Source organism: Coregonus lavaretus (assembly GCF_964263955.1).
Source record: "Coregonus lavaretus genome assembly, chromosome: 7".
In the NCBI taxonomy this organism is placed as follows: domain Eukaryota; kingdom Metazoa; phylum Chordata; class Actinopteri; order Salmoniformes; family Salmonidae; genus Coregonus; species Coregonus lavaretus.
The window spans coordinates 4,329,929-4,346,069 of NC_139994.1; the positions used below are offsets into that span (position 1 = coordinate 4,329,929).

The 16,141-nt window shown below is 44.0% G+C and overlaps 1 protein-coding gene across 4 annotated transcripts in view; it reads right to left on the bottom strand.

Moving 5' to 3' along the window:
• Window positions 1-16,141, bottom strand: part of LOC311132351 (pumilio homolog 1-like) — a gene marked incomplete at its 3' end in the record, with an annotated part of 47,230 nt that overhangs the window by 30,258 nt on the left and 831 nt on the right. For all 4 annotated transcript variants that reach the window (XM_084165598.1, XM_084165599.1, XM_084165597.1 and 1 more), the window contains exons 2-3: window positions 6,037-6,209; window positions 2,451-2,573 (exon numbers count right to left, since the gene is read on the bottom strand). In XM_084165598.1, coding sequence (XP_084021724.1) covers window positions 2,451-2,573; window positions 6,037-6,198 — 285 coding nt within the window. In that variant the 5' untranslated portion in view covers window positions 6,199-6,209. The remainder of the gene's footprint in view (window positions 1-2,450; window positions 2,574-6,036; window positions 6,210-16,141) is intronic.

Consider the following 16,141-nt stretch of genomic DNA (forward strand, 5'->3'; position numbering starts at 1 on the left):
ACAGAGAGACCAGGGTAGAGTAACACACACCCCTACAGAGAGACCAGGGTAGAGTAACACACACCCCTACAGAGAGACCAGGGTAGAGCAACACACACCCCTACAGAAAGACCAGGGTAGAGCAACACACACCCCTACAGAGAGACCAGGGTAGAGTAACACACACCCCTACAGAGAGACCAGGGTAGAGTAACACACACTCCTACAGAGAGACCAGGGTAGAGCAACACACACCCCTACAGAGAGACCAGGGTAGAGTAACACACACCCCTACAGAGAGACCAGGGTAGAGTAACACACACTCCTACAGAGAGACCAGGGTAGAGTAACACACACCCCTACAGAGAGACCATTAGAGTAACACACACCCCTACAAAGAGACCAGGGTAGAGTAACACACACCCCTACAGAGAGACCAGGGTAGAGTAACACACACCCCTACAGAGAGACCAGGGTAGAGTAACACACACCCCTACAGAGAGACCAGGGTAGAGTAACACACACCCCTACAGAGAGACCAGGGTAGAGTAACACACACCCCTACAGAGAGACCAGGGTAGAGCAACACACACCCCTACAGAAAGACCAGGGTAGAGCAACACACACCCCTACAGAGAGACCAGGGTAGAGTAACACACACCCCTACAGAGAGACCAGGGTAGAGTAACACACACTCCTACAGAGAGACCAGGGTAGAGCAACACACACCCCTACAGAGAGACCAGGGTAGAGTAACACACACCCCTACAGAAAGACCAGGGTAGAGTAACACACACCCCTACAGAGAGACCAGGGTAGAGTAACACACACCCCTACAGAGAGACCAGGGTAGAGTAACACACACCCCTACAGAGAGACCAGGGTAGAGTAACACACACCCCTACAGAGAGACCAGGGTAGAGTAACACACACCCCTACAGAGAGACCAGGGTAGAGTAACACACACCCCTACAGAGAGACCAGGGTAGAGTAACACACACCCCTACAGAGAGACCAGGGTAGAGTAACACACACCCCTACAGAGAGACCATTAGAGTAACACACACCCCTACAAAGAGACCAGGGTAGAGTAACACACACCCCTACAGAGAGACCAGGGTAGAGTAACACACACCCCTACAGAGAGACCAGGGTAGAGTAACACACACCCCTACAGAGAGACCAGGGTAGAGTAACACACACCCCTACAGAGAGACCAGGGTAGAGTAACACACACCCCTACAGAGAGACCAGGGTAGAGCAACACACACCCCTACAGAAAGACCAGGGTAGAGCAACACACACCCCTACAGAGAGACCAGGGTAGAGTAACACACACCCCTACAGAGAGACCAGGGTAGAGTAACACACACTCCTACAGAGAGACCAGGGTAGAGCAACACACACCCCTACAGAGAGACCAGGGTAGAGTAACACACACCCCTACAGAGAGACCAGGGTAGAGTAACACACACTCCTACAGAGAGACCAGGGTAGAGCAACACACACCCCTACAGAGAGACCAGGGTAGAGTAACACACACCCCTACAGAGAGACCAGGGTAGAGTAACACACACCCCTACAGAGAGACCATTAGAGTAACACACACCCCTACAGAGAGACCAGGGTAGAGTAACACACACCCCTACAGAGAGACCAGGGTAGAGTAACACACACCCCTACAGAGAGACCAGGGTAGAGTAACACACACCCCTACAGAGAGACCAGGGTAGAGCAACACACACCCCTACAGAGAGACCAGGGTAGAGTAACACACACCCCTACAGAGAGACCAGGGTAGAGTAACACACACCCCTACAGAGAGACCAGGGTAGAGTAACACACCCCTACAGAGAGACCAGGGTAGAGTAACACACACCCCTACAGAAAGACCAGGGTAGAGTAACACACACCCCTACAGAGAGACCAGGGTAGAGCAACACACACCCCTACAGAGAGACCAGGGTAGAGTAACACACCCCTACAGAGAGACCAGGGTAGAGTAACACACACCCCTACAGAGAGACCAGGGTAGAGTAACACACACCCCTACAGAGAGACCAGGGTAGAGTAACACACACCCCTACAGAGAGACCAGGGTAGAGTAACACACACCCCTACAGAGAGACCAGGGTAGAGTAACACACACCCATACAGAGAGACCAGGGTAGAGTAACACACACCCCTACAGAGAGACCAGGGTAGAGTAACACACACCCCTACAGAGAGACCAGGGTAGAGCAACACACACCCCTACAGAGAGACCAGGGTAGAGTAACACACCCCCCTACAGAGAGACCAGGGTAGAGTAACACACACCCCTACAGAGAGACCAGGGTCGAGTAACACACACCCCTACAGAGAGACCAGGTTACACACACAGAGCTAAGGAGAGACGGCCAGTAAAGACTAGGCCTATAAACTCAAACCTAGAGCTTTTTCTGATTTTACACCCCCCCCCCCCCTAGTACCTGGCTGTCGTGGATGTTATCCCCAGGGGGCCAGCGGTGTTTGCCAGGCTGTTCTCCGTGCTGCCGCTGGAAGAAGTAGTCTACCATGGCATCATCCTGAGACCGCCCCGCACCTGCCACGCCCTGCAACACACACATACACTTAGCTAACACCTCCGCCGTCACAGTGGCTCCAAAAACCATTCATTTGTCTGTACATCTGTCAGTCTCTGTGACCGTGTACTGCAGTCTCTGTGACCGTGTACTGCAGTCTCTGTGACCGTGTACTGCAGTCTCTGTGACCGTGTACTGCAGTCTGTCTGACGTGTACTGCAGTCTCTGTGACCGTGTACTGCAGTCTGTCTGACGTGTACTGCAGTCTCTGTGACCGTGTACTGCAGTCTGTCTGACGTGTACTGCAGTCTGTCTGACGTGTACTGCAGTCTGTCTGACGTGTACTGCAGTCTGTCTGACGTGTACTGCAGTCTGTCTGACGTGTACTGCAGTCTGACGTGTACTGCAGTCTGTCTGACGTGTACTGCAGTCTGTCTGACGTGTACTGCAGTCTGTCTGACGTGTACTGCAGTCTGTCTGACGTGTACTGCAGTCTGTCTGACCGTGTACTGCAGTCTGTCTGACCGTGTACTGCAGTCTGTCTGACGTGTACTGCAGTCTGTCTGACGTGTACTGCAGTCTGTCTGACGTGTACTGCAGTCTGACGTGTACTGCAGTCTGTCTGACGTGTACTGCAGTCTGACGTGTACTGCAGTCTGACGTGTACTGCAGTCTGACGTGTACTGCAGTCTGACGTGTACTGCAGTCTGTCTGACGTGTACTGCAGTCTGTCTGACGTGTACTGCAGTCTGTCTGACGTGTACTGCAGTCTGTCTGACGTGTACTGCAGTCTGTCTGACGTGTACTGCAGTCTGTCTGACGTGTACTGCAGTCTGTCTGACGTGTACTGCAGTCTGACGTGTACTGCAGTCTGTCTGACGTGTACTGCAGTCTGTCTGACGTGTACTGCAGTCTGTCTGACGTGTACTGCAGTCTGTCTGACGTGTACTGCAGTCTGACGTGTACTGCAGTCTGACGTGTACTGTATAAACAGGAGAACACGTTTGTGTTGGTGTTTAACTACCAGCATGTGTCTAGTATGAAAATGTATGCACTCACTACTGTAAGTGGCTCTGGATAAGAGCGTCTGCTAAATGACTCAAATGTAAATGTGTCTCTTTTTTTGTATCCTTCTCAAATCAGGGCATAAAATGTACTTTTTGGTCCATCAGCCACTGTGGCAGGTAGATTTAAAAACTTGCCATAATATTATTTTTTCTTGCCAAAATAACACCAGCAAAACACAAAACAAACGGATGAGCATGCTTTGTAATGTTTCAAAAACAAATGTATTACTAGTAAGAAGTAATGTGGTATATTGTTTAATTAAATTTTTTGTGACCCGAGATTTTATCCGAAATATCACAGATGAGACAGATTTTCACCTGCCTCTTTAAGGGCGGGAGGTTACCGTGGTAGCACGACTCAAGTCATGTTTGTGCCTGTGCGATTGAGTCTGACTAGTAGAGGCGTTGTCTTCTCTTCCCTAGCAGTTGAAATTCAAACATTTAAAAAAAAACTAGCTTGTGAACAAAACAATGTAAATTGCCAAGAAACACAAGGACAAAGTCTCACTTCAGTAGACTTTCTTTTCAAGTAAATTATACCAACTTTTTATGCTTTTCATAGCCTACTGGTTAATTTAGAATGTTTCTCATGACTCAGCCCTGTGGCGACACCACTCATATTATGGCCATTGAAATGCCACCGATCGCGGTAAAAAAATAAAAAATAACTGGAGCTGAAGGTTATACTCTTTGTTTAAAGTGTGACTAAACCCAAATTGTGTACTTGCCTACTGTCAGATTTCATTTTTTTAATTTCAAGGGCGTATGTAACTTCTTCAGAACTCCAGCTGATCGTCGCGTTCATAATGACGAGTTTAGGATTTTTATTTTTTTCTCTTATTTTTTTATTTGAAGGGTATTGTACTATCACTTTTATTGTATTTTTGTGTAGGTTGGGAATGTTGAGGGTGGGGTTCTGTTGGCATTATCCAAAGATTATTGTGTTGTGTTTCTATGGTATTTTGACTTCTCCTCTTATAAGGATTCATGTCTAGTTCAACAAGTCAGGATGGTATTTTGACTTCTCCTCTTATAAGGATTAATGTCTAGTTCAACAACAAGTCAGGATGGTATTTTGACTTCTCCTCTTATAAGGATTAATGTCTAGTTCAACAAGTCAGGATGGTATTTTGACTTCTAACCTCTACAAATCTGAACCCCCATCAAATAATACGGCTATGGACAACTTTTTAGATAACTTGGATATTCCATCCATTGATATGGACATGAGTAAAGTTCTGGATAACCCTCTGCATCTTGATGAGATAACAGGGTCTAAAGTTAATGCAAAGTGGCAAGGCCGATGGCCTGGGGCCAGATCAACTCACCCCATTGCTATTAGATATGTTCACCGACTCGTTTTCACAGGGCTCTCTCCCCCCGACGCGAACTCAAGCCTCCATCTCACTTATACTCAAGAAAGATAAAGATCCGGTGGAATGTGGTGGATATCGGTCCATTTCAAATGTATTTAGAATTCAAGACACACTTAACCAGCATGGCTACCACAGCATTCTGCAGTGATACGCCATCCCATCTGGTTTGTGCTTAGTGGGACTATCATTTGTTTTTCAACAGGACAATGACCCAAAACACACCTCCAGGCTGTGTAAGGGCTATTTTACCAAGAAGGAGAGTGATGGAGTGCTGCATCAGATAACCTGGCCTCCACAATCACCTGACCTCAACCCAATTGAGATGGTTTGGGATGAGTTGTGGGACTGCAGAGTGAAGGAAAAGCAGCCAACAAGTGTTCAGCATATGTGGGAACTCCTTGAAGACTGTTGGAAAAGCATTCCTCATGAAGCTGGTTGAGAGAATGCCAAGAGTGTGCAAAGTTGTCATCAAGGCAAAGGGTGGCTACTTTGAAGAATCTCAAATATATTTTGATTTGTTTAACACTTTTTTGTTACTACATGATTCCATATGTGTAATTTAATAGTTTTGATGTCTTCACTATTATTCTACAATGTAGAAAATTGTAAAAAAAATAAATAAAGAAACACCTACTCATTCCAGGGTTTGTCCAAACTTTTGACTGGTACTGTATATTTATTTATTATTATTTCCAATTGTATGTTTTAATTTATTTATTTTTGTATGTATGCTGCTTTTGTTGTTAAGGGGAGGGAGGTGTTTTAACAAGTATAGGGGGATAAAAGGACGTATCTGTTCAATTTGTATTTCTTTATATGTCCAATAAAATAATCTAATTAAAAATTAAAATAAATACTTTGAAAACAGCTACTGCAGCATTTATTTTACTATAAATGTGATCATACTTTACTATTTTTATTCATTAATGCGAGTGAAATGCTCGCATTGTGGAGCCCTGACCACCAGCCAACGTGGCTGGTGAAATAGACATCCTACCAGCCAATGCATTTGGCAGGTGTTAAATTTAGGCCCTGGTCTCCATCCCTTACCTGCTGGCAAGGGGGCGGGGCATGTGGGGTCTGTCCGGCCGGAGGGGCGTGTCCTCCGCTGCTCAGCACCACGGGCATGCTGGGAGTTGAAGTTCTGAGATGGGGGCTGAACGAGTCCTGCCAGAGCACTGCTTTACCCTTCAGCACACACACGCTGCTCATTCCACCACGGCCTGGGGAAGACAAACACACACACACACCGTTAGTTACACAAATCCTGACCGATATGGGATTTTTTTGATCTATTCAGATTTTAGAGTGGAAATATTCACCCATAACCGATATATCTGCAGATATTTTTTTATTATTTTAGAAAAATGACTTTCTATATGGATTGTGCTTAAAACAGCCCTAAAATTATATTCCGAAAGCAGATTTCTTAAAAGAGCCACTGAACACACCGATGGCCGACTCCGCGTTTGGTTAGTGATGTTTGTCCTCCATGAGACACTGTAGAAGCGGAAGCTTATTTCACCTCTTCAAAATCCAAATTTGATCTATATACACACACACACATTAGGGCTGTGCTTGATTAAAACAAATCTTGGGTCGACCGAACGTTGTCTGTTCTTTCGAACAATCGATTGGTATATTTTTTTAACGTGTCTTTTTCCATTTAGACACACCCTATGTGTTTCATTAAAATCAACTGTATGTGCACTGAGCTTGTCTGATGCTTTAAGCTCAATGTTTGATGAAATAAGACACAAATGACTGAAGAGGGAACCAGAGATCAAGATAACCAGAATAAATCAACCTTAACCTGTACCGAGCATCCTCCTCCCACACCTACTGGCTTTCGCAGATTCAGTCCTTACTCTCCTGAAGTTGCCAGGCTACACAAGGAGTCTGCAAACTTTCTCATATGGAATGCCAATTTATCTAACCATTTCTACCGATCTGCGTGCCAGTTATGGTTTTCATATGCACATTTACATTTAATTCATAATAAACGTCTTCGTATCTCAAAATCATTGTTACGTGGTTAATCAAAATTATATCCAAATCAAAATGATAAACCTAAAAAGTAACTTCTATTGCCATTGCCAACTATGTAAAAATAGCCCATAAAAACAACAAATAAAAACATTGCAGCCTGCAGGTAGATATCCTGATAAAAAAATGTATATCCTATAAACCACATTGACTACAAATGGCCTGTCTACAACGAACTTGAAACATTGTATCAACTATTAACTTGGGTCTGGCCTGAAGCTCCTTGCAACATTGTATAAAATATCCTGAGCCCTTAGAGTTTCCTGCCAGTGAGCTCGGGACAAACACATCTGTAGGCTATTTTGCGCAAGGGATAAGAAGTAATCATGTAGGCATATTTTCTGACGTTTCAACTGGATCAGAGCATGACATTTTTCCCTTTCACGCTGAGTGTTTATCGAAAGGTAGAGAGCTGGAAAGATATTTCAAATTCATTAAAGGAACTATTGTCATTCTCAATGGATGTAAAAACAGACTTTGTTTGCTTGCTGTTTGAGGTGAAGAAAACATTACTTTGAAAAGCTCCACAGGTCATTAGTGGTGGTGCATTAAGCCAATCAGAAATACTATCAGATCCCCAAATGGGCATATTTCATGCCTACATTTGCAAGCAGGCCAGGTAGCCTATAGGTCTACTTCTATGCGTAATCAGGTGTGCATCCTTACTCAACATTGACAGGAGCGTTCCAAACAAAAGACGATCACTAAATTGACAAAACTCATAAATGGAATGAAATAAATCTAAACTTGTTTCTCACAAGTGTAGCATAGGTTGTGCGCAATAAATGTGTCCACTCACTCATTAACAGACATTACCGTAACCAAAACAAACATTGTAGATGGGAAAGGATAGAAATTAACGGTACATGTACTACTGGTGATATGTAAATGGGGAATTGATATACACTAACAATCAAACGCAAACAATTTACACAATGAAGTTGTGAAACAATGAATGTGCACAAATTGGCGGGAGAGACCACATTCTGGAGAGAGACGTGCATTGCGCTGCCACACCCCCCTTCTTCTTGGACTGTGCCATCCCCGTGGCCTCAGTAACGGATTAGTCTCGGCCTCCGCAACAGATTAGCTCACTAAAATGGGCGCAAATAAGACAGGTGTCCCGTGTGCCATAAAATAATATATATATATATATACATATTTGTTACCACTCAACAAATTTTTTAAAAATCACGGTCCACCAACAGCCTATCGACCAGTCGAATAATTGAGATCAGCCCTAACACACACTATATCATATTTGTATCTCTAAAATCATTGTTATGTGGTTACCCGTAAAAATCTAAAGATCAAGTTTAACCAGAGAGCGCCCTTGCATCATGGGAAAAGGAAGCACTTGAATCATTCCCGTGGTGAATGCCCACTACGCTATGAAACCACACGCTATTTAAATTTTTGATTGACCCTTTATTTAACTAGGCAAGTCAGTTAAGAACAAATTATTTATTTACAATGACGGCCTACACCGGCCAAACCCGGACGACGATGGGCCAAATTGTGCGCCGCCCTATGAGACTCCCAATCACAGCCGGTTGTGATACAGCCTGGAATCTAACCAGGGACTTTGATCTTACCGCAGAGACTTTGCAGAGACTTTGATATTACCAGCCGCAATTGATATGGTGAAAACAACGTGTGGGGAGGCATAGGCACAGAAACTCACATCAATACCTTCGTCAGATAACACTGTTAAATAATGTATGCTATTGCTAGCAATCGAGAGGAAACTGAATGAACGACTCAAAAACTCTGCAGCGTATGCTCTCCAAATGGACATTAACTTTGAGGGCCGAGATGCCCATGCATTGACTTTTGTTCGCAATACATGTCGGGGGTTGCTATTCACGAGGACATATTGTTCCGTCTCAAGATTCCCGAGCATGAAACGGCACAGGGGATGTTCGGTGTTCTGCGTGGCTAGATTGACGAAAAAACAGATTCCATATGGGATCAAAATGGTGGGTTTTTGCACAGATGGGGCTCCATCTATGGCGGGACGGCGGGCAGGCCTCTGCACTCTAGTTATGAATGCGTCTCCCTCTGCCATATGGACGCATTGAGTATGATACACCGAGAGCAACCGGCGGCAAAAGAGCCGAGCACAGAACTCAGAGATACTGCAGCAGGTAACTTCGATTGTAAACTACATCAAACCACATCCACTGCGCGCACGTCTGTTGGCAAAACTATGTGGAGATATGGGATCAGAGCATGACAATGTCCTATATCACTCCGAGGCTTGGTGGTTATCGATGGTGAGTGTTGGAAAGATTTTTTCGCATTGAGAGATTAACTGTTGTCATTCACAATGAATGTAAAAAATTATAAACAGACTTGTTTGACTTTCTGTGTATAGAAAATAAAATATGTCTCCTTGCCTATGTAACAGACATTTTTGGGAAATGGAACTAACTGAACGCAAGCATGCAGGGAAAATACCAAAACATTCTACAGATGAGTGACCGAATCAGTGGATTCAGAGGAAAGAATTCTTATTGGAGAGAGTGTCTCTTTCAAGAGAACCATGGCCCCCTTCCCTCGGCTGTGCATGTTTCTAACAAGAAAACTGAATCAGTAAGTGTCCCACGCGAGTGATGACTGCTCACCTCAAATACTTGGAAGAGAACTTTGGGACCTACTTCCCAATCCGTTTGACACTGATCCTGGCTCAGTTGACATGCCGATAAGTGAAATCGAACAGCTGATTGAGCTGTCATGTGACCAAATGCTGCAGACAACGCATTCACGGGTCACTACGGAGGAGTTTTGGTTCCTGACTCAGAGGGAATACCGTGCCGTCTCTTTTCCTAACTCAGGAAAAAAACGAGCTCCGACTGGGAAAAATCGTTTTGAACGGTCATCCAACTCGGAATTCCAACTCGGGAACTCTGGACTCTTTCAAGAGCTCCAACTTTCCGAACTGAAGGTCATGATTTGACCTTGAATTTTTCTGAGTTCCCAGTTGTCTTGAAAGCATCGTAAAACTCATGGTACCGTTCGCCAACTCATACCTGTGTGAAGCTGGATTCAGTGCTCCCGTCTGCATTAAAACCAAATATCGAACCAGGTTGGATGCGACAGCAGACATGAGGTGCACACTGTTGACCACGCCCCCTGACTTTGAGAAGCTCCGACACGACATGCATCAAGCCACACCCATCTCAATAGTAAGACTAATTTGCAATTGACTGTCATAGCCCCACATTAACAGTATGTGATGGCGAGTTGATAAGACAAATCAGAAATACTGTTAGAATGTTTTTCAATTGACTGCCATAACCCCGAATAAAAAAAGTAAAACATTGGCTGTTAATTACATAATTTTTTTCACATGGTTGGAGTCGAGAGAATCTTCAGATATCAAAATGGGGTCGTTTAACAGTTGTGACGCACGGATGTTCCAAACTTCATTTTAGACATTTTTTACATTTTTAGTCATTTAGCAGACGCTCTTATCCAGAGCGACTTACAGTTAGTGAGTGCATACATAAAAAAAAAAAAAACATACCCCCCGTGGGAATCGAACCCACAACCCTGGCGTTGCAAACACCATGCTCTACCAACAGAGCTACATCCCTGCCAGCCATTCCCTCCCCTACCCTGGACGACGCTGGGCCAAATGGGTCTCCCGGTCGCGGCCGGCTACGACAGAGCCTGGATCATCACAAAATACACCCCAAGCATTGCCTCAGTGAACGGTCCTTGGGCCATCCTCACTACATTGAAGTTTACATTTAAAAGGGTTAGGGTTAAGGTTAAAGTTCGGGTTAAAGTGGAACTGACAACGAAATCGTATTCAAATAACTTCCTATACATTTTCTGACAAGCAAGAGCATAGAGAAATTCATAGAATGTTTTTGGAATGACGTAGAGTAAGGCATTTGTGAAAATTCTATATCAATAGAGTGGGAAAGTGGCCATGCGTTTGGACAATTAATAGACACTGCAGTAAATAAACCCTCATAAAAACATATCTCGTACAGGACCGGAGTCTACGCAGACCGGTGCGCCATAGCCAATCAAACTTTATTTGTCACATGCGTCGAATACAATAGGTGTAGACCTTACCGTGAAATGCTTACTTACAAGCCCTTAACCAACAACGCATCTCAAGAAAGAGTAAAGAAAATATTTAACAAATAAACGAAAGTAAAAAATTAACACAATAAAATAACAATAAACGAGGCTACATACAGGGGGTCCCAGTACCCAGTCAATGTGCGGGGGAGCAGGTTAGTCGAGGTAATTTGTACATGTAGGTAGGGGTAAAGTGACTATACATAGATAATAGACAGCGGGTAGCAGCAGAGTAAAAACAAGTGGGGGGGGGGGGGGGGGGTCAATGTAAATATTCCGGGTGGCCATTTGATTAGCTACGTAGGCCTTTACACAAATAGGCCATTTGCCACAAGGGCCTGCCACCATTCACAGTCGTGGTCAAAGGCTTTGAGAATCACACAAGTATTGATCTTCACAAAGTTCGCTGCTTCAGTGTTATGATATATTTTTGTCAGATGTTGCTATGGTATACTGAAGTATAATTACAAGCATTCCATAAGTGTCAAAGGCTTTTTATTGACAATTACATTAAGTTTATGCAAAGAGTCAATATTTGCAGTGTAGACCCTTCTTTTTCAAGACCTCAGCAATCCGCCCTTGCATGCTGTCAATTAACTTCTGGGCCACATCCTGACTGATGGCAGCCCATTCTTGCATAATCAATGCTTGGAGTTTGTGGGTTTTTGTTTGTCCACCTGCCTCTTGAGGATCGACCACAAGTTCTCAATGGGATTAAGGTCTGGGGAGTTTCTTGGCCATGGACCCAAAATATCGATGTTTTGTTCCCCGAGCCACTTAGTTATCACTTTTGCCTTATGGCAAGGTGCTCCATCATGCTGGAAAAGGCATTGGTCATCACCAAACTGTTCTTGGATGGTTGGGAGAAGTTGCTCTCGGAGGATGTGTTGGTACCATTCTTTATTAATGGCTGTGTTCTTAGGCAAAATTGTGAGTGAGCCCACTCCCTTGGCTGAGAAGCAACCCCACACATGAATGGTCTCAGGATGCTTTACTGTTGGCATGACACAGGACTGATGGTAGCGCTCACCTTGTCTTCTCCGGATGCCCCAAACAATCGGAAAGGGGATTCATCAGAGAAAATGACTTTACCCCAGTCCACAGCAGTCCAATCCCTGTACCTTTTGCAGAATATCAGTCTGTCCCTGATGTTTTTCCTGGAGAGAAGTGGCTTCTTTGCTGCCCTTCTTGACACCTGGCCATCCTCCAAAAGTTTTCGCCTCACTGTGTGTGCAGATGCACTCACACCTGCCTGCTGCCATTCCTGAGCAAGCTCTGCACTGGTGGTGCCCCGATCCCGCAGCTGAATCAACTTTAGGAGACAGTCCTGGCGCTTGCTGGACTTTCTTGGGCACCCTGAAGCCTTCTTCACAACTGCATTCATCTATTCTGCCAACAATGTCTTACTGTACGTCATAGAATTTTGTGTCAAATAGAACCTATTTCTAAAACCTCATATGGTTGGTTTTGTAGCATAAACTGGGAATTGTATATTTTTCACTGATTATGTTTGTCTGTTTCATATCTGCAAAGTAGTTAAAACGCTGTCAGTTCCACTATAAGGTTTAGGGTTGGGATGTCACAAGGATCCTGGATAGCACTAACCCTCAGTAAACGGTGTCAAGTACTCTCCCACAGCTAGTTAGCGGTCTAGATGGGGGTGGCAAAACAGGAATTTGGACCAGTCCCTGACAAGTGACAACCCATAGATTAAAACGTAGCAACGAAGCGCTACTTTGTAACCTGCTATGTTTTTTTTAGTGTCTTTGAAAACATTTGAATGACAGAGGCAGAGCTTGAGGAATACCCTTCGCAAAGAGCAATTATAAACTGGGTGGTTCGAGCACTGAATGCTGATTGGCCATGGTATATCAGACCGTGTACCACGGGTATGACAAAACATTTATTTGTACTGCTCTAATTACATTGGTAACCAGTTTATAATAGCAATAAGGCACCTCGGGGGTTTGTGGTATATGGCCAATATACCACGGCTAAGGGCTGTATTCAGGCACTCCACGATGCATTGTGCCTAAGAACAGCCCTTATACACACACCCACAGCTTCAACACAACTCATTACAATACACACACACACTTCAACACAACTCATTACAATACACACACACACTTCTTCAACACAACTCATTCCAATACACACACCTCTTCAACACAACTCATTACAATACACACACACTTCTTCAACACAACTCATTCCAATACACACACACCCACAGCTTCAACACAACTCATTCCAATACACACACACCCACAGCTTCAACACAACTCATTACAATACACACACCTCTTCAACACAACTCATTCCAATACACACACACACACACACAAGCTACATTCCTTTTAACACAATCTGGAACATATACACACACTTGCAGGGACTGCAATCAACACGTTGGTCCACCAGCCAGTGAAGTCAGGCAACTTGCAAAAAATAAATGACAACATATTCTAAGTGTTTTAATGTGTGGAGTGCTGGAGCTGAGTTTATGGTCTACGACACCATCCTCTGTCCCAAATGAATGGGAAACACTGCTGGAGCTGAGTTTATGGTCTACGACACCATCCTCTGTCCCAAATGAATGGGAAACATTACTGGAGCTGAGTTTATGGTCTACGACACCATCCTCTGTCCCAAATGAATGGGGAACATTACTGGAGCTGAGTTTATGGTCTACGACACCATCCTCTGTCCCAAATGAATGGGAAACACTGCTGGAGCTGAGTTTATGGTCTACGACACCATCCTCTGTCCCAAATGAATGGGAAACATTACTGGAGCTGAGTTTATGGTCTACGACACCATCCTCTGTCCCAAATGAATGGGAAACATTACTGGAGCTGAGTTTATGGTCTACGACACCATCCTCTGTCCCAAATGAATGGGAAACATTACTGGAGCTGAGTTTATGGTCTACGACACCATCCTCTGTCCCAAATGAATGGGAAACATTACTGGAGCTGAGTTTATGGTCTACGACACCATCCTCTGTCCCAAATGAATGGGAAACATTACTGGAGCTGAGTTTATGGTCTACGACACCATCCTCTGTCCCAAATGAATGGGAAACATTGGTGGAGCTGAGTTTATGGTCTACGACACCAGCCTCTGTCCCAAATGAATGGGAAACATTACTGGAGCTGAGTTTATGGTCTACGACACCATCCTCTGTCCCAAATGAATGGGAAACATTGGTGGAGCTGAGTTTATGGTCTACGACACCATCCTCTGTCCCAAATTAATGGGAAACATTGTCACCACCTAACTCCTTCTAATTATACCATGCCAATCGTTCCCATTCATTTGGGGTTGAGGCCTGCAGATTTCTAACTTACATTTTAAGGGGGGACTGTCCCTTTATTTTCATACCTAACATGTTGTGAATCACACACACACAGTGTCACAAATACACACACACCCCAGCCCCAGAGCAAAGATGGAGTCAAATTCCAGCTAAATTATACTTTCATTCAAGTCATGACTCAAGTGGGGGATTTCCATGTTCGATTTAACTGCCAAACAAGAGTATGAAATGGAACTAAAGCCTGACTCCTTTGCTTAGAAAAACCATGACATTACCACAAACTAGGGCTGGGAGATATCATATTTTAAAGGTATACAGGTATGGATCCACATACCGATCCGTTTTGGATTTTTACAATAATGCCTAGAACGATATTTTGATACAGTGCTAAATAAATTAAAAGTTCAACAAATTGAACTACTTCAATCAGTTTTGTCCTAGTTGGGTTGAATATAAAACAAATCAGAACGCAGAAAGCCCATTAAAACCACTAAGAATTCATTTGCCAAAAGCCAATTAAAACCACTAAGAATTAATTTGCCGAAAGCCCATTAAAACCACTAAGAATTCATTTGCCGAAAGCCCATTAAAACCACTAAGAATTCATTTGTTGCCATTCTAGGCTTATGCACTAGCCTACTCATAAAACATATTTAGAACATTTCTTATTCAGAAAGATAAAATACCGACAAATACCGCCGTAAATGCGAAATATATTGTGATATGATACTTTGACCATATCGCCCAGCCCTACCACTAGTCTTTTCCCTTTCACTAGTTACAGATGGTCTGAAGGTAGCTAGGTAATGTAGGTAGGTAACAGAAGTCTGGTGTAAGTTACAGGATATTGGTCTGGTTTATTTCGCCTTATGTAAAATGTAGGCCTACGTGACGTTAGACAGAAACACTGTCTATGACATTTATACTGTACATGATTGTGCAGCAAATATTTGCGTTGTGTCCCACCATGGGCATAGCTGGCTTGGATGAGTTAGCCTGCTTTGTTTATGTTCACCAACTGTCTGAATAACTGTATTCTGCAGAACAAACATTCTTCTCTGACTTGCAGAAAATAAATAATGTCAGTTTTACTCATGACCTTTCTATCTGCAACATTAACACAACATTGTGTCCTGCTGAATGTGGCCCAGCCAGGTGATGTGAATTCCACCCACTCCACGGATGATGGGGTATGTTCAGTCGAAAGCTATGTTCAAGACAACCAGGCGATCTGTTCTAGGTTTCTAGGTTTTATTTAGCATTCAACCCGGCCAACCTCTGATGGAGAGGAAGCCACAAAAGTATTTGGGAAATATAGCCTGAATCTGTCAAATCACATAACACCTCTCTCTACCTCACACACACCTCCATTATGGCTCAGAGGTGTACACACAAACAGTCCTAATTGCTCCAGGGTCGCCGTTAATAATGGCTGAGCTATTCCATAACAAGCACGCCCCCCTCTGCAGGCAATGTTAGTTAGCCAGCTAGCTCCTGCCATCCAGACAACACTGCTTCAAGACAACCACTTACAATCAAAACACACACAAATACTTCCGGTCTGTTTGGGTCTGAAAATATGTTATTCAATGTAAGCAGAAAACAAACAGCCATTCATTTCTCAGCGGTGTATGTTATCATAACTAGGTAACGTAACCTATTTGGAAACACCCGGAAATCAGTAACGTT